General features: G+C 41.2%; 2 protein-coding genes across 2 annotated transcripts in view; one reads left to right on the top strand and one right to left on the bottom strand.

The window, feature by feature from the left end:
- The window catches only part of JAZF1 (JAZF zinc finger 1), a 254723-nt gene extending 252074 nt beyond the window's left edge, over positions 1-2649 (top strand). The window contains 1 exon segment of the mRNA XM_043964964.1: positions 2-2649. Within this exon segment, the coding sequence (XP_043820899.1) occupies positions 2-75 (74 nt within the window). The 3' untranslated portion in view covers positions 76-2649.
- A 1020-nt stretch (positions 2650-3669) lies between these two features.
- Positions 3670-19873, bottom strand: part of TAX1BP1 (Tax1 binding protein 1) — a 66594-nt gene continuing 50390 nt past the window's right edge. The window contains 6 exon segments of the mRNA XM_043964965.1: positions 3670-4842; positions 5213-5298; positions 12537-12685; positions 13194-13365; positions 17064-17150; positions 18932-19057. Of these exon segments, the coding sequence (XP_043820900.1) occupies positions 4641-4842; positions 5213-5298; positions 12537-12685; positions 13194-13365; positions 17064-17150; positions 18932-19057 (822 nt within the window). The 3' untranslated portion in view covers positions 3670-4640.

Raw genomic sequence — 19873 nt, 5'->3', positions numbered from 1 at the left:
TCAGGCCTGCGGCACCACACAATCAATTTCCATCCCCCAGTGTCTGCGAGATTATCAGGAAGATGCAGGCAATAATCCGCTGGGCCTAACTGTGCCAAGAAGATCCTCACCAGCAGTTGCTGATTTTTGAAAACAGCCACCTTTTGTCAAGGGAAGCATTTAAGCAACCCTTTAAAAGAAGATTAAATGCATGCTTTTAAATTTTTTTCTGTAATTTTGGAATGTTATCTTTGTAGAGTTAATGATTTTGTACATTTGGGCACATGTAGATCGACCATACCCACCATTTTCATTACTTTGATATAAGGTGCTAAAAACAGAAAAAAAGCTCTAGGCTCTTCAGAATATTTTCCCCGAAACAAAATAAAAATGAGGGCATGTGGGCAAATAGGGTTTAATCGTACTGGGCAGTGTTACCAACTTGGGGGGAAGGAAGCCTGGGCTGAGATCATTCAAGATTGTAATGTGATTGAAGTTTCTCTACACATCAACTCACATGTGTCAAAACCAAACGCACCACCACTGTTGTCGAGGCTGGTTAACATGCCTTACCAGGGGAGCTCGGACCCGGGAGAAAGAATGTTTAACAGAATATGCTAAAAATATTTTCATACTTAAATAACTTCATAAAGAGGTGTGCTTTCTGTTTTATATTTTCTTGCAAATTTTTCCCCCTTTGAAATGCTGAAGATCTTGCCATGTGACTGAGCAAACAATCATTTTAATGTTAGAAATGACTTTTTATGAGGTGTATTCCATTCATCCATCCATCCATCCATCCATCCATCCATCCATCCATCCATCCATCCATCCATCCATCCATCCATCCATCGAGTGCCTACCAAGTGCAAGGCATGGTGCTGGATGCTTGATTCATGCCCATCAGATATTTGAGGACCAAGATTCAATGAAATATTTCCCCTAAAATCTTTTGGAAACACTTTGAAATACTTAAAGAGGTGCAAATTGTGGTGTGTGAAACTTAGCTCTCTCTTCATCCTCAGATGAGGTCTTAAAGGCACTTTGCAGTTCTCAATTGCCAACAGATTTGACGTTTTTATGTGTTTGCCAGTTCTTGCAACTCCTGCACTATCGTGCCTGTGGCAGCAAATCAAGATGAAAGCTCTAAGCATGTTTCAAGGGGAGACCCTCCAGGCTGGTATTGTGAGACTTTGGGGAGGGAACGTTTTGGCTCACACTCTAGGTGTCTGCATGTCCTATTGAAACTCTGTTTAGCTTTAGAAATCACTTTGGGCCGAAATAAGACATTGAGCCTTACTGACAATCGAAGTGCTTCTAGGCAGCAGGTGTCAGAGAAGGGGTGACCAAGATGGGCCCACTGTAGCATTCACTTCTATCGGGAACCATTCCTGAACTTTTCCTCGGTAACAGGACCATCATGCCTTGAGGGTTCTTTTCTCCCAAGTGCTATTCTTGAAACATGAGTTTACCAGTTGCCTAATTATGCAATAAAAATTGCTCTGAGACGGCCAACTTCCACAAAACAAAGTGGTAAAGAGCGAGCTTGGGGCTGCTTGTGACAACGCTCTCCCCCCGTGCCTGTGCACATGTGAGTGAAAGGTCTTTCGACACAGCTGGGAAGGCAGGTGGCCCTTCTTTTTTTCAGGGACACTTACTAAAGCTTGAAAGGATGACAATTATCTGTTAGCCAGATGTATAAACATCTCCTTTGCATCAGCCCTGATCCTTCCTAATGAGGGGTTTTTAAGTGTTTTATAAAAAGAATGCCCTCCAAAGCTTGCTTCAGATCTCTGAAGGCACGACCGTGGTTCTGAACACAGTGCTACCATTTAGGTTCAAAGACGATCCAGACTCAAGAAGGCTGAGTCGGTTCCCGGCAGGGCCCCCTTTGCTCTGGGCAGGGCTAACCAGGCCACACTCCTCCTAGGGCCAGAGTCTGCAGGCTGGGATCAGGTGTGCTCAGGCAGCTAAACAGTCATAAAATAGATCATCATGCATGGGACCCTTCCTTTCAGCTAAGAAATCAATTCCAGCTTCTAATCACCTATTCAGTGTGACAGTATTACTAACAGGTAAGGACGGGACTATTTGTTAGTACCGTGTATAGTGAATGTATGTACTGTGTCTGTGAAAACTGTGCTTTAAATTATATTTTCATATGTTTGTTGGGGGGGAAAGAACATTAAGTTGTGCAAGTGACAGAGTTTTGTTTGGACTGAAGGTGATGTATTGAATTCCTGTTGAGAAAGCTGCTTACAAATGTTAAATCAAATCACATTTAAAATAAACTGCCTCTGACTCCAAAACAAGAATGACCCTTCCTTTACTCTGTCTCACCCGGACTGATGTTTGATTGCCCAGCACTGCTTGACCACATCCTATCTAATGGATTCCTTTCAATTAGGGCACATTGGGGATCTTTTTTACCTAAAATATCGTCACCAAACTCCCTCTGGACCAAAGTACAGTTAAAAAACTCAAGAGGGACAAGATTGGATGTCCCAGTTTGACACAGACTATGTGTCGCAGTGAAAACTGTGTGACCCTTGATCAGGGGCCCCAATAATCTGGGCATACATTATACACATGCAATAACACCGGTGACAGGGGGAGGGACATTTCTGCTCCTCCAGTCAGTAACCAATGAGGCACCAAAGAGAAGGGCGCTTCCTTCCCCAAGGGCCGGAGATTCCGGGGCTTGTTCACAGAGTCAGGAAGTCCTTCTTGGATGGGTCTTGGGGAAGGAATTCCTCTAGCTTTGGGCCTAACAGCACCTCTGGACCTGTTTCTCATCTCTCAAAACGAAATAGTTGAACACGAGGTGATGTCTAAAATTCCTTCCAACTCAATTTAGGATTCTATTTTTAGTACAAGTCTGTGGTTTCATCTATGCAGGGAAGTAGGAGTAAGGAAACACTCTCCCCTCATCTGCAGCCTTGGACATGTGCCTGAGGCATCAATGGGTAGGAGACATGACCCATCAGGGAGGGCATCCCTCCCCTCTCTCTACACGGCTCAGAACTTAGGAGGACCCCATGGACGCCCGACACCTAAGTTCTCAGTAGTCTACACAATAACCCAAGTGTGAAAATGTACACAGGGCAGAGTATAAGATGACTGGAAAGCAGTCCAATCACTTAAAGGGAGACTAAATTCGGGCAAATTTTAAACACTCTGTCAAGTGCTAATAAATAATGCAACCCTGACACCACTGAAATAATACTGTTTGAATTTCTAGTCTTTCAGCACAACAGCAGAGGTGGTGCTAATTTACTAATTTAGAGAAGGGCTGAGCCAAGATAGAATGGGAAATCATGGAGCAGTGGACACTGGGGAGACCTTCCCCCAAATGTTTCCAAACACGTAAAAGAAAGCATGCAGGACTTCAAAAGAAATTGATTGTAGTAAAAGATTTATCAAAATATAACATTTTAAAGAAACTCCCCAATCTCCTACAACCATAGGGATCCATAGACCCTAATTATACAATTACAAACTCATTGGATGGAGGCAGCTAGGTGGCACAGTGGATGGAGTGCCGGCCCTGGGTTCAGGTCCAGCCTAAGACACTTGACACTTTGCTGGTTGTGTGACCCTGGGCAACTCACTTGGCCCCCACTGCCCCGCAGGAAAAAAAAAGAGAGAAAAAAAAATCATTGGATAAAAATGAAATAAGACAGCCCAAGCTCCAATACTGGTTTACCTTTAATGTAATGAGTACTATACAGACAGAAACAGATCTGAACTAAAGAAACACACAGCTTTGATTTGGGTGTTCCTGTCACATTTTTTAATTGCTTCATTAGAAACTAATCTTTATGCTCAACAGGAAAACTGCAAAATGCACAAAACCCGGCCCCTGGAAGTACATGTCAAGAACACCAGAGCCAGCGGGTAGAATTTGGTGTGGAGGGTTCTGCAGTCACATCATGGAGGCTTTGCCAAGACCACTTTTTACTAGCTAGAAATACAACTGTAAGAGTATTTTTAAATAAGTTATTCAGATAATCTAATTATAATTATTTTTTATTCATAAAAATACTGGATGATTAAAGGCAAAATGTGCTTTCGTGAATTCCTAAAGGGCAATCATCTCACATGTACAATTTCACATGGCAAACACATGTACCTGTAATTTCTATTTGCAAACATGTAACCTCATCTTACATGCATCTAAACTGCTAAAGAGGAGTTATAATTATACGTTCATAGGATCAATTCTATCATTTTCTGAGTTTCCCAAAGAATTACTACACAAGACTGCCGAAGGAACACTTTTTATTACATCGTGTTTAATCGTGCTCAATCACCTATTCAACAGAAACTTATCAGTCAGCTAAGTAACTACCACCATGTAATATTTTTCTGTTGTCACATTAAAATAATCCCTGTATCCTTTACTGATACAATGTTCACAATCAAGGAATAAATAGATACACACACACACACAGAACTTCCTGAAAGTAACAGGTTGAATTGCTATCTGCTGATAAGCCACACATCCATCCTGACCCTAATTCTACTGCATTGCACACAGGTAATGTATAATGTAAGTAGTCAGAAAACTGCAGCAGATGCTTTATCACATACGTTTTATCTATTGGAGGTGATCTTTTTTTAAATGGTAAACTGGAATAATGCATTAAAAAAATGACATTCTAGTCAAAATTTAAAACATTCTGATCAAAATGGGTCTGAACGTGCCTTTCAAACCCCTGCTGGTCATAGTCTGGAGGGAACTGCTCACTGCACATGGGGCACACCTTCCAGTGACTTTCCACATGTTCTTCAAACTTGCTCTGATCGTAGTTAGGAGGGAACATTAATTCACAGAGAGGGCACTTCTTGTGAACATCAAAGCTTGAAGAGACAGGAAGATGAAATTCATTACATGTTTCTAACAAATAAATGCATGCTAAATGCTGATTCTCAGAGAACTGTGTCTCCAGAATTGAAACTTGGAGCTGCCACCGCTAATTCCCTCCCTCACATCCGTGACCTAGCCACTTCTTCACCAAAGGCCCTGACATCAACTCAAAGGAACCATGTTCCCTGCTCTCCAAAGATGAGCATTCGGCAAATGGTGGAACTACTTGCCAAAAGCTCGACTCTGGGTTTTACCGTAAGAGAGCAACCTGAAATTCCCCACAGCATCTACTCCACCGAACACCTAAAAATTTCTGAAATTACATACAAAGCATCAAATCTACAAGGGAAAGGTTAAGATTACCTGGAATCAAAGCAAAAGCCCGTTCCATGAGCATGTAAAAGCTGGCTCGGAGGTTCTGGAGCACGAAGGACATTCCCATCATCATCCTGCGCAAAAGACAATTCCACAGGATTTATTGGCACGTGTCGGAAAACAACATTTTAACTCAACCATGCACAAAACCCACAGTCAGTATTTTTACTCTCTTTTCGTTATGATTTCAGGTGAACATGAGCTTAAAGGTCAATTTCTGTAAGAATTAAAAAAATAATAATAATGACAGATTTCTGTGCGTGAAATTCTGGGGCAGAATACTCTTCCTTACAATCAAGTTTTGGTTTTTTATGACAGGTAAAAAAAGAGGACAGTAGGGTTAGTTTTTAATTTCATCAGTAACTAACATTTCTAAGTGTCCACTGTATGCTAAGTGCTGGAGACACAAGCAGAGACAGTCACTGTTTTTAAGGAGCTCAGTCTAATGGGGGAAGGCAATATGCAAACCACCATGTGCAAATCCAAGAGACAGATCACGACAATGGGCACAGAGGCCCTAGGCATTAAGAGGGAGTGGGAATATCCTGCTTACAGAAGGTAAGACTTGAAAGAAGCCTAAGGGACAGACAAATAAGAAGAGAGAGAATTCCAGGCATGGGGGGAAGACAGAAAATGTCCAGAGTCAAGAGATGAGGTATCCTATGTGAAGAAAAGGGCAAGAAGGCCCTGCATCAATGAGAAGGAAGAGAGTGAGGGGGAAGAAAACTGGAAAAGGCAGGAGGGGGGGCTGGGATCAAGGGCTTCGAATGCCAATCAAAGCACTTTGTATTTGCTCCTGGAGTTGATCACACCTACATTGCATGTTTACTCAAATAAGTTTTATAAGCAAATGATTTCAGCACAATGAAGGCACTCCAAATCGCTCAATTGAAAACCCTCATTATGAAGAGTGCATAACCCCACGGCAGCTGTCACCAGCACCCAAATCCATGCACACTGGGTGGTTGTCGTCCTAGTTCATTATACTTTTGTATTTGAGAATCATGGGGACCTCACTACCAAATGCCCCAAAATGATGTGCCCTTTGGGAAGGGGCTGGTTCATCTGTGTACCCATATCCCATGTCCACTACTGTGTCTGGCACACAGTAAACAACTAACACTGCTTGTTCAACTGAACTGACAACGGTCAAGCTGCCCAGCTTCTTGATGTAGAACAGCCGTTGTCCTGAGGTGACCCATTCAACCTCAGAACATTCCTCTTTTTTAACTTCCACCTCCTATTCCTAGTCTACTTCCTCTTCTGTGACAGCTTCTTCAAACAGGCAGAGTGATTACCCGAAAAGCTGCTCCTCTCAAGTCTTCTCTCTTTTAGACTAAATTGCCCCGATCCCTTGAAGCGATGCTCATCTGGAGTGGCTTGTGGCCCATGGCCTTTTGGATGGTCTTTCTCTAGACATTCTCTGGCTTATAATGGTCCTAAACTGTGACCCCCCAGATATGGCCTGATGAGGGAAGAGTGCCACCACATTGCCAACTCTCCTCCTGGAAACTGCACCCCAGATCATGAGGTCCCACAGTGGTCCCTATAACATAACGAGTAACTAAGGCTAGAAATCCATGAAAACCCCAGATCTTTTTCAGAACAGTCTCTCTCAGCTCATCCCTGGGGTTGCAAAAGCATGTCGATCTTAATTGGATTTAGGGCCAGTGTTCTTGTCACAATCTTTCAGATTGCTTCGCAGTCCAGTGTCTGACCTACTCTTCTGTTCATGTGGGTCAGAACACGCAGGGCAAACGAGCACTCTTCTGCACCTGCACTCAATGAAGATTACATGTACATACCCACGACCAAAACCGTCATCATGTTACTGGCAGCAGCCTTCAGCCACAGGTAAATGAAATGAAAAACCACGCCACTGACTCAAACCACGCCGCCCAACAGGCCATGACCACCAGATGTGGCCGATCAACAGGGCTGCCTAGGTCCAAAGGCCAGGTCGAAGAGGGTTCCACAGCACGCAGCACACGCCTGCCTGGGCTATCGACCAGTCAGGGCCTTTCTGGGCCCCGGTACTGGGCTGTTATGTAAGGGCATTTGGAATCTGGGCAGGGAGTTAGTGATGGCTAATGGGGGGCATAAGATTTACAAAACCCTGACCATGGGATAGATTAACATTTTACTTAGCTGGGTGTCCTGTGCTCTAATTCAAGGGAGAGGGCTTACTAAGTACTGAGCTGCATCCAATATGCAAACATGAGGATCCCATGCATTCTGTGAATTTCTGATTTGATTACAAGTACATAACCCTGATCCCATACATCAAATGTTATAAAATGGTATTGGCTGATGCTTAGCTGCCCCTACCACTGTTTTTCCTAAGGAGGGCATAACCAAGGAGGAGACTGCATCTCAGGCTTTGTCAAGGACAATTTTAAACCACTAAGGCAAGCCACAGAAGCCATAATGGAAACCTCAACTTGAGAATTATGTCTTAATTATCAACCGATCATTTACAATGATGTTTGCAAAATAGGTCAGTTTTCATTACGCAAATTACTGCACCCCAAATGTCCATTTGCAAAGGAGGGGGTACTGTGAGAGAATACAGCTCTTCCAACTTCTCAGGTCTCCCACATCAGTTTCTAACCCCCACAGCACCATCACCACCTGCCTAGCAGCCATGTCCAAATGAATGTTCTATAAATCTCTGTGGCTTGGCATGCTTTCCACATGTATGGATGCTCTCTCTCCCAACCTGCACCTCTTTTCTTGAAATTTTCTATTTCTTAGATTACCTGAGTGTCCCCTCTTCCTCTCCTGCCAGTGGAGCCACCCCATAACAGTATCTTTTAAAGAGAACACAACACAACTGATCAACACGCTGAGAAAGTAAAAAACCCGATGTAAGGTATGACACCTGTGGGCCCCCCACCTCCCTGAGGGGATAAGCTTCACTCAAGGCTTCCTGGATCTTTATCATTTTCTCCTTCCTTTGACATTCTTGTAGCTGCTGTCTGTGTATGGGGGTTCCCTGGCTCTGCTCACTTCACTCAGCCTCTTTCCATTCTTCTATGTATTCATCGCATAAATCATTTCTTACAGCACAGTCATCTTCCATTATTTTCATGTGCCATAGTTTAATTAGTCATTCCCCAATTAATGGGCCTCTATCAAAAGAAGTGCTGCTTTAAACATTGTGGAGTACATGGAAACATTTTTGCTTATGGATGGCTTCCCTGGGGTAATGGAGTCTCTAGGTCAAAGGGTATGGACTAAAATGTAGCTGCTTTATGTGCATAGTTCCAAATGCTTTCCAAAATGGGTGTACCATTTCACAGCTCCACCAACAATGTACTAGGGCGTACCTACCTCCCCCACAGCATGTCCTATGTTGGCTGTGGCCATTGTGAGTCATTCTTGCCCATGTGCACAGTATGAGGTGAAACCACATGGTCGTATTGATTCGCATTTCTCCATTAGTGACCTGGAGCATTTTCAACACTGCATTTCATCTGTTGAGAATTGTTTGTTCACATCCTTTGACCATTTACCTACTGAATAGCCAAGCTTCAACTCTTAGAATCTCTGTCTTCCTTCAAAGGAGCTACATGTTACATGTGTCCTTTTCCTGAGGCTTCTCCTCCCCCACCCCAGGATTCTGTTCAGATTTTGGCTTTGTTTCTATGTGTACATGGTATCCCACTCCAAGGAATGTAATAATTCCTTGAAGACAACAGTCATCTCAGTTTAGTCTTTCTTTGCTGTCAAGTCATTTAATGGTTGTTGTTGATTGAATTAAGCTTTTCAATAGAGACTTTTATATCCAGTTTTTATACATTCAATGGACAAAAGCAGTTTCTCCTAGATTCACACTCACTGCATCTCTCAATACAGGAAAGTTTGCTTTTGAGAGTTAACAGAATTCTTCAAGTTGCTGCCCCAATTCGGTGTTAATTTTTCTTTTTCATTTTGTTTTGGAGTGTCTCGTTTTGTTTTGTTTGTTTTTCGGGGGTAATAAGACTTAAGTGACTTTTGCCCAGGGTCACACAGTTAATAAGTGCCAAGTGTCTGAGACTGGATTTGAACTCAGGTCCTCCAGAATCCTGGGCCAGTGCTTTATCCACTGTGCCACCTAGCTGCCCCTGGTTTTGTTGTTTTTGTTTTTTTATGGAGTGTCTTTTAAAGGAACATTCTCTGCCAATGGCAGGCAGTACTTTCTCTACAACTTCTGGTCTTAGCTGCCTAAAAAGCCAGGAGGCGTCAGGAGACTAACCCAGTGTCCCAAAGCCAGGATGTGTCCTGGAGAGACTTTGAACCAAAGCTGACCCAACTTTAGGGTTGGCTTTTTAAAAAATATATATGTTATCTCAAAATCTATGAGATTGCCAATGACAAAGAAATCACTAGGTTTTTTGCTTTGAATTTTTCTAACACTACCATTTAGTGATACTCCCACATTTAATTAACTACCTCATTTTTCCTTCATGATCTCTCTAAGTCTATAAGCGTGCTCCAGAGAAGTTCACTGTAGAAATACAGAAAAATATAAGCACTCCTATTTTAGTGGATCAAAAGTTTGGATAAAAGTTTCCCTTTGTGCTTATCACTGATAAGATGATCTTATCTTTATTTTTCAAAGATTAAAATTTGTCAACATACAACAAATGAAACAACTGGAATCAATCACATTAGTTAAATGGAAGCAAGATGATAAAGCATCATTCTTTTTTTTGGAGGGGGGGGAATGAGGCAATTGGGGTTAAGTGACTTGCCCAAGGTCACACAGCTAGTGTTAAGTGTCTGAGGCCGGATTTGAACTCAGGTCCTCCTGACTCCAGGGCCGGTGCTCTATTCACTGTGCTACCTAGCTGCCCTCGATAAAGCATCATTCTAGTGAGGACACAACTTCTTACATACCAACATTTTTGCTCCTACTAGCAAACTTCTGATCACCTTGCTCTTAATTCCCTGTAATGTCTCAGTACTACAGTCAAAGCCTGATGGAATCCCCCCCCCACCCCGAATGAGCAGCTGCGTGATGTCACTGACTGCGTTCCCCTAAGTCAGAGACAGAAGGCCAGGCACAGAGCACTCTCCTGGGCTTCAGGTTCCACACCAGAAACCATTTCCCATTTCTGTGATCATGAGCACAAACATTTCACATTTGCGGTCTCAATTTTCTAATAAAGAAAATAGGAATAATGTCTGTTATACCTAACTCACAGTTATTATGAAGAGTCTCACAAACCTGACGCTATATGAATGAGCTATTATAGTCTGTATAACATTTCCTCATGTATTCATTATCTCAATTAATCTCAGTTGCACTGTCCTCCCTCAAAGTTGAATGGTTTGACTCTCAAATTAATAAAGAGTATCAATCACATTTGCCTTGGGCTATCTATAAAAAAACACTTGGTAACTAAAACAGGAAGATAATAATACTAAAGTAAACTTAAAATGGCAGCTATATAATGGAAGCCAAGCTTCCTCAAACAGTAAAATGGTGGCATGGGAAGGAACTAGACTGAGCCACTTAACCCAAAGATTCATTTTAAAAGTCTTTGCACAAACTGCCTTCATCCTATTTTGGGGGTGAGCTGCAAGCATCCTGACTCCCTTCAGTCCTTCTCTCCGTGGCTGCCTCATGGAGCTATTTGCTCACTAACACCGCTCTGCCACTCTGTCTGACTTAGCTCAAAAACTTATTTTATTATGGAAATAATTGACTGTTTAAAGTAACTGTATTGTCATTTATTTAAAGCTTTCTTTTATGTACAGAAATTAAAATTACATTTTAGAAGTGTACTCCTGTCTGATTTTCATTTCTAACTACCCTAAAATTTAAAACTAAGAATCTGGGATGGTCTATACAAATTGGTTTCTGTCTGGTGTAAAGAATCTGAATAGAGAAACAGTAATCCAAGGTTACTTCCTATTCAAGCATATTAAGAGTCTTTCCATCTCATTACCAAATCTCAGTGTGTCAGCAAATGAGCACAAGACTCTAACACTGCTTCTCATGGGTTTGCAGGAGGGCAAAGCACATAGATCAAAAAAAAAAAAAAAAAAGGGGGGGGGGTGTGGTGGGGGGGGAGAGAAGAGGGGAAAACCTCCCTGCTAATTAAACTGAAGCAGATGACTAAGGAAGAGAAGGGCTTGTCACAGGTAATGTCGGAGCCAAGAATGATCAGATTAGATATGCAAAATGGGAAGTAAAGGTGGGAAAAAGCAGTAAGATTATACTCCAGACCTTAAATAGGCTGCAAAAGTTCTGACAGTTTTCCTAATTATTCCCAGTAATGGACACAGGAGGGCAAAAGGCAGAAGGGAGAAATACATTTTTCTCCATTATGGGTGCTGAGCACCAGGGCTAAAATCATGCCTGTCTGAACACTGATCAGCTTCTGCAAAGGTTAATAGCAATTAAATGCAGCAAACTAGATTAAATGAGAAGCAGGTCATGATACTACTGTTCTTGCAAAGAGCACAATAAAGTCATTCTTTTAAATCCATCTCAGACCATAGCTCATCAAGAAAGTGCTACAAGAAAGAAACAAACTTATTTAGTATGGTGAAGAAATCTCTTAAATGCAATCAAGGACTATCATGATGTGTTACCCAAGCCAATGCCGTGCTCGTCCTTGTCTTACTGCCAGAGTACAAGGGATGCTACATTAAACAGAAGGAGAAAGATGTCCAGGGAACGTTCTCCAAAAAAGGAAGCTCATACAGTAACACACCGGAGTCTTTTTAGGTGAACATCAATGTAATTCAAATCATTTAAACTTTGAAATGGGCAAAGATATAAATAAAATCTACAACATATGTCCCTTTAGTATGTTTTCAAAACAAAGGTTACTACTCACATACTTTGCAAGTATTTCAGACTGATAACTACCATTTAAACAGGATCAAAGGGTCATATATTTAGAGATAACAAGCCCTTAGGCACCTCAGCCAATCTATCTAGTCCAATATCACCTCGTTTTACATATGAAAAGACCAAGGCCCATAAAGGCTATATGATTTGCCTGAGGTCAAAGACATGAATGTCAGTGCCAGCATTTGAACCCCAAGATCTCTGGACTCCAAACTCAACACTCTTCCTCCTACACCATGCTGCCTCTCGTTACATCAATCTAAATGTAGATGTTCATTACATTTATCTATTACTTTAATGAAAATCCTACAGAATAAGAAAATGGTTCTGAAACATTTTTATATTTTTTAACTGATTCTCTAACTCAAAAGGAAATTTAAATGCTGCCAAGTTTTCCAAAATTAGTGGCCACATATATGGGGTTCTAATAAATAGGGTAGGCAAAAAAAGAGAAACTCAGTTTACATTGCTATCTTCGGGGTCTTCTAAACCATCAGGCCGGCTAAGGTTTCGAGCAGGCTGACTACAGACAACATTGTCTTCCAGTTCCCACAAGAACATTCTTGCTGGTGGCCTTTGGATTTCATCTGAGTAAAAAGCGCCATCTGCTCCATCTGAAATGAGAATCGGAAAAAACGTGACCTTAATATTAAATTAGTGTCTTTATTTGATCAATCAATTTCTATCAAAATTTAGGTGTCAAATAGTCTAGGCACACCCCCCATCTCCAAATCAAGAGTGTTTTCAAATATTTTTAGATGCTTTTAAGGTTTACATAATACTCTAAACATCATTTCAGGTCCTCACACAGTGAGATAATTAGCATATGTATCATTTTCCCCGTTTTTCAGATTAAGAGACTGACTCAGGTACTTGGTGGCTTGCTCAAGCTCACACAATCAGTAATTGTCAGAAGTAGGAATCAGATTCCAATGTCTGCTGATTCCCAGTCGAATGTTTGTTCCACCAGCCAGAAATAAGCTACTGAATTTCTAACTAAGACTTGAAATACTTCTCCCCACAGCTTGCCCACAAAAGACAATCATACCCTTTCACACACTTGAAATACAGGGCCCGCCATAACCCAGATGAACTCAAAGCCCAAACTCTTTCCCAACAAACCTCTTGTGTCCTGGGCTACATAGGGGTTTCCAAACTGCAGAACCGGCTTCCTGTTCGGCACCGAAGGCACAGGACCACTCTGCTCTTTTGGGGGGCCACTCACTTGGGAGGGCCAAGAACTCTGACCTTCCATGACTCTCTCGGCTTGATCTTCAAATCTCCTTTTCATCTCCTAAAAATCAATACCGAGGAACTGTAAACTAAGGAATCATGGATAAGGCAGCATCAAATAATGACCACAGGCACCTTTTCCATCCATTTTCAAAAATGCAACTTACATTTGCCCAAGTTCTAACAAATAGGCTCTTGCCCAAACAATTTTCACCTCCACCTCATAAAACTCCTTTCTCGTGAAGTACAGTTTAAGCATGGCCTTTCCTTAGCCCCTACAAATGCTGGTGCCCTCCCTTCCAAAATACCTTGTAACTACTTACTTCTGGAACGGAATATTTTAAGTGTCTACTATGTGCCAGACACTGTACCAAGTGCTTTACAATTATTATCTCATTTGATCTCCACAACAACCCTAGGGATAGGTGTTACTAATATCCCCATTTTACAGTTAAGGAAACTGAGTCAGACAGAGGTTAAGTGACTTACCCAAAGTCACACAGCTAGTAAATATCAGAGGGTTGATTTGAACCCCAAGGTTCTGTGCACTGAGCCGTGTGTGTGTGTGTGTGTGTGTGTGTGTGTGTGTGTGTATTTGTGTGTTTTTAGCAGCACTTACCTTACAAGGTTAATGTGAGGATCAAAGGAAATAATGTAAAACTTCTTGCAAACCTTAAAGTACTACTAATGCTAGCTATTGTCACTATTGGGGGCAGCTAGGTGGCACAGTGGACAGAGTGCAGAAATCAGGAAGATGAATCTTCCTGAGTTCAAATCCAGCCTCAGACACTCACTAGCTTTGTCAACCTGGGCAAGTATCTCTGCCAAGAAGACCCTAATGGCACCACAGAGAGTTGGATATGACTGGAAAAAACAACAATCATCACTATTACTGTTGTTGTTGTTCTATCTATGAATGTAGTCACAGAGCTAGAGAAAGCTGATCATGGAGCCAGGATAATCCCCATTCACATCCTGCCTCCCACCTGTGTAGGCTGTGCGGCTCACAGGAAGCCTTATTCTATGCTGAGTGTTCTAGGCACCTCTTAAAGATTATAAATTGTAGAGAAGGTGCCAACCCACTGTTGTAGAGGGTATTTCCTCTTCTGGCTCTTTCTTTTAATAGTGGAAGCCTAAGTCCAGTCCCAATGGTGAACCTTTGCAGTTCTTGTATCCTCTGCTGCAATGTAACCTGTTTGAGAGGAGGGGTGCTTCATTCTCTGCATATGTATCCCTAGTGCCTGGCAAATAGGAGGTACTTAATACTTGCTGACTGATTACATATGATTTGACAGTTGGGAGCACCCTGGAGGAGGAGCCTGTAATGGGTCAGACAGGAGAGAGAAGGCGAAAGTGCTGAGCAGATGCATGCCTGCCAAGGACTCCTGTAAGACGGGAACTCGTGTTTACAGGACTGACCTCGAAGGGTTATGAGCAAAGGGCTTTGTAAACTACCATGGGCTCACTAGAGGACCAGCTGTTATCACTGCTAAAGATTGCAAAACTGTGAAATGATCTTCTTTGAAAACTAATAATCTAACAGGAATGACTTGACCACAGAGCCAAAAAAGGCACATGTACAAAATTGTGATAATGATTTTTAAAAGACATTTTAAAATTAGATAAATCTGGGGAAAATCTTGTAGATCTGAGGATAAGTTCAATTCAAAATGTTAATTCTCAAAGATGTAATCCTGGAAAGGAATTATCACTTCAGTTCACCCAGGATTTGAAGCAATATATCAAAGTGACCTTTGAGTAGAAGTGTCTTAATAGTAATGATTTTGTATCTTTGGAGCACTTCTTACTCTACCCTTCAGTAATAGCAATTACAGATTCTCATGAGCTTTTTTTTGGGTGAGGCAATTGGGGTTAAGTGGTTTGCCCAGGATCACACAGCTAGTAAGTTGTCAAGTGTCTGAGGTCGGACTTGAACTCAGGTCCTCCTGACTCCAGGCCGGTGCTCTATCCACTGTGCCACCCCGCTGCCCCTCTCATGAGCTTTTAAAAAACCAAGAATGGATTTATCAGAAATCATTAAAGAATACAGAATCTATAGTTTTTCTTCATAATCTAAGAAATTTTGGGGGAACTAAGGAGGTAAAAAAAATGAAAGAACATAAGCCAACATTTTAAATTTACCACGTTAACCAGACTGAAAAAGTTGATCCGTTTTGTCTTATGATTTGAACAAAGAAACTTACTCATCTCACAAATACTACTAAAATGCTTAAAATTTCAAAAATGTGCATCTTCATGTATATACATATAGTCTTTAAATATCCACATTTTCTGTTATAAACATGGAAAAATTTTGTCACTTGCTGTTTTAAGTTAAGTCAGTTGACTGAAATGTCTATTGCTTTGGTGATAGCTGTTATGACATGATCAGAATGTTTTCATGTTTTATCCTAACTTTAAAGTGACTGTTCTCTAAGCAGAACAACAAATCACAAGGATTTCCCAGATTTCCAGTGCTGCTGTTTTATTTGATTAGGAAGGGTAATTTTGCTAAAGATTTAATTAATTTAGAAAAAATGGATTTAATAATTCTCACTACCTGCCTTAGCAAACTTTAAAGCAAAGATCACACTTGTGATCACTAAGACAAACATAAATTCAGAACAAGTTTATCATACACTAAATACAATTTTGTCCCTTTACTTCTAATCCTAATTAAAACATTTTGTTAACATGATATGAGCCTGAAAACATTTTAAAAATATCACACAAAATTACTACATCAGCCTTGTAAGGTAAGCATCTGTGAATCAATTTTATACAGCCTAGATGCAAGGCAATCTGCTATATGTTGGAACCACTATCTAAATGGATGAACATCCCACAGCAACTGTTATTCCATGATATTCCATTATCAGTGTCTGTTTATAGTAATTATAAAAACTAAACACAGCACACTAAAGATGTCCCTTTGCAGTCTCTTCAAGCCTAGACATTTCTATTTTCTTTCTATTATTAGAAGCTATGAAGCTTTGCACTTTTCCTCAGCCTTCCAACAACTCTTTCCTATCATGTTTTTTACTGCTCACTTGACCTAGGCTAGAGCTGAATGGGAGACAAAGCTGTAATTAAATGCCGGGACGCCTCCTTTAAAAATGCTGTCTGGTACCTAAGAAAAAAATAAATCCATATCCACCACATCTGTACACTGGATCACTTTAAAAGATGCCCCTAGGGCAGCTAGGTGGCACAGTGGATAAGGCACCAACCATGGATTCAGGAGGACCTAAGTTCAAATCCATCCTCAGACACTTACTCGCTGTGTGACCCTGGGCAAGTCACTTAACCCTCACTGCCCAGCAAAAAAAAGAAAAAAAGATGCCCCTACATTCAAGCTAATGACCACGAGATAGAAGCCATTTCACGGTGAATACTGTTTTAAGATCAGAGTCCCAACAAATCCAAATGAAATAGTTTCCAAAATGTCTTTATTCCTGGCATACTTGCATCATCTTAACATTTATTTTCCTATCATTTCCTTTTTTTAAACCTGTATTCTGGGGCAGCTAGGTGGCGCAGTGGATAGAGCACCGGCCCTGGAGTCAGGAGTACCTGAGTTCAAATCCAGCCTCAGACACTTAATACTTACTGGCTGTGTGACCCTGGGCAAGTCACTTAACCCCAACTGCCTCACCAAAAAAAAAAAAAAAAAAAAAAAAAAACCTGTATTCTGAAATACATGGATCTTCTAATGCAATCATACTCTACCAGCAGTGGATCTGAAGAAGTACTTCCTACCTTCTTTGCCTCTTCCTTCTCCCTGGTAAGAGTTTCCAAAATCGAGGTCAGATCATTTACTTCTTGTTCTCTCTGCACCAACTGTACCTGTACAAAGAGTCCGCATTAACCCATTTAAAGAATCTACTGCGGCACTCCCAACTCTTTCTGTAATTCTACCCATTCTTCAATTACTTCCTCATTGCCAAACGAGAAAAGACTTTTCAGGTTTTCTCCTCTCCTTAATCTCTTGGCAATGTGAACAATCAACCCCCCCCCTTGCCTCTCTGACGATCCCCTTCCTGCTGCCTTCCCCCTCTCCTTTGCTTTGTGAACAATTTCTTTTTTTTTTAATTAATAAAGTATTTTTTTCCATTACATGTAAAGATAGTTCTCAACTTTTGTTTATACAAACTTTCCAATTTCAGATTTTTCTCCCTTCTTCCCCTCCCTCCCCCCCTCCCCTAGACAGCAGGTAATCTGATATAGGATTTATATATATATATGTGTGTGTGTGTGTGTGTGTGTGTATGTATACACACACACACACACACAAATAACATTAAACATATTTCTGCATTAGTCATGTTATAAGAGAAAAATCAGAGCAATGACGAAAAACCTCAAAACAGAAAAACATCAGCACCAAAACCAAAAAAAATAGTATGGTTCATTCAGCATCTATACTCCACAGTTGTTTCCCACCCCCCCCCTGGATTTGGAGATCCTCTTCTATCATGAGTTCCCTGGAACTCTTCTGTACCATTGCATTGGTGAGAAGAATCTAGTCCATCACAGTAGATCAACACTCAATGTTGATGATACTATGTACAATGTTCTGGTTCTGCTCATCTCACTCATCATCAGCTCACATAAGACCCTCCAGGTTTCTCTGAACTCTTCCTGCTCATTGTTTCTTACAGCACAATAGTATTCCATTGTATTCATATACTACAACTTGTCCAGCCATTAACCAATTGATGGGCATCCCCTCAACTTCCAATTCCTTGCCACCACATAAAGAGCAGCTATAAATATTTTTGTACATGTGGATCCCTTTCCCCTTTCCATGATTTCTTTGGGCAAAAGACCCAAAAGTGGTATTGCTGGGTCAAAGGGTATGCACAGCTTTATCTCCCTTTGGGCATAATTCCAAATTGCTCTCCAGAATGGTTGGATCAGTTCACAGCTCCACCAACAATGCATTAGTGGTGAACAATTTCTAATGGTATCCTTGGCCTGCCTTCTCTTATCTCCTCTGGTGATCTCATCTATTTCCACAATTTCAATTTTGTACCCCATTCAGATGACATAATTATGCATGTAAACGTGTGTCTCCCATCCTCATTTCTGTACCAGGTGAGAGGAAATGCTTTTTGAACCATCTGCTAGCCATTGATGCTCTACCAAGACTTCAGACTCCTAAAAGCAAGGGAAATGTCCCACGTCCATGTGCCAAAAGCCCACAGGGCACTATTCACACACAGTTCTGTGCTGTCTCTTCCTCAGAGCACAAGCAGTTCCTTGTGGATAAGAATCAGGGGTGTGTGGACACCTTTTATTCCTATCATATGCCTTACACCATTGGTAGACTCTCTAATTTTCAAATTAATTTTCAAATAAATTGTACCAATATATTCAAACAAAAAAACCTCATTTCAGTATAACAAAACTGAATAATTTCATAAGAAGTTAGCTACTAGTCGAAAAAACTGGTACAGTTTCAATATGGCATACTCTATCGTGGCTTCATCAAAGTTCAACATTAGCAGAAGCTGAACACAGGCATTTTGTGTGCTCTGACTCAGGTCTACCCTCCATGTGGGGAGGGTAAGATTTTCTAGGCTCTACATACTATTAATAGACAACAAAACAAGGTCCACACTGACTTTATATTGGTCCTCGACCTCCGCCAGGCGAAGTTTCGCATCCTCGCTGATTTTCACCTGCTCCTTCCACTTCAGCTCCAACCTGGCCAGTTCATCAGCGTAGCTGCTACATTTGGCCCTTTCATCCTACAAAACACAAACCATTTAGATTTTGGTTACTCACTTGTATGGCTCAAACTATCTGAATAAAGTAACTATCAGTTGGATTTCTGACCAATTGTGCCTATGTTTAAGACCAAAACAAACAAACAAATAAACCAAAAAAAAAAAAACCAAACCCCAAAACAAAATCAACCCACAGAAAAGGCTGTGATTTGCAGACAGGCCACTACTTGGTTAAATGACCAGCTTCCAATCACCTTCCAGGTCTTTCCATGACACGGTTCACCAGCTAATCAAGTTCTCAACTGGTAGGGGCCTTTTAACTACCTATCAACACCTCAAGGATGAGGTATCTAGTGAAGCTCCAGGATGGTTTGGTGACCAGATCAGCTGACTTCCTCCTCTTAAAGGCATTATTCTGAAGTAGTGGTGGGGGTGGAGGGTAAAGATCGGGGACTACATCAATGGAAGAATGGTCTAATGCATTGTGGTTGAATCAGTTCACCAAACCTCACAGTACCTCAGGGAAAGAAGTATTTAAGACAATACCTGTCACAGCAGCATCTTACTAGAAACAACAGTTGCTTCCCTGGGCAAGTCATTAACCCTCATTGCCCCACCAGAAAAAAAAAAAAGGAAAATAATAAAGAAAGAAAAGTAACTTTTATAGAGGGAAAAGCAAAGCATGGTGGTTTCACTCGTCTTATGATCAGTACAACATGGTGCAACAGGAAAAAGTGTGAGACTTGGGTTTAAATTTTCCATCACACACTTATTAAATGTGTAATTGTGGGCAAGTCCTAACCTTTCAGAGGTTCAGTTGCTTCCTTGAAAAATGGG

Source organism: Dromiciops gliroides, chromosome 5 (genome assembly GCF_019393635.1).
Source record: "Dromiciops gliroides isolate mDroGli1 chromosome 5, mDroGli1.pri, whole genome shotgun sequence".
Lineage (NCBI taxonomy): Eukaryota > Metazoa > Chordata > Mammalia > Microbiotheria > Microbiotheriidae > Dromiciops > Dromiciops gliroides.
This window is presented reverse-complemented; position numbering and strand designations above follow the sequence as displayed.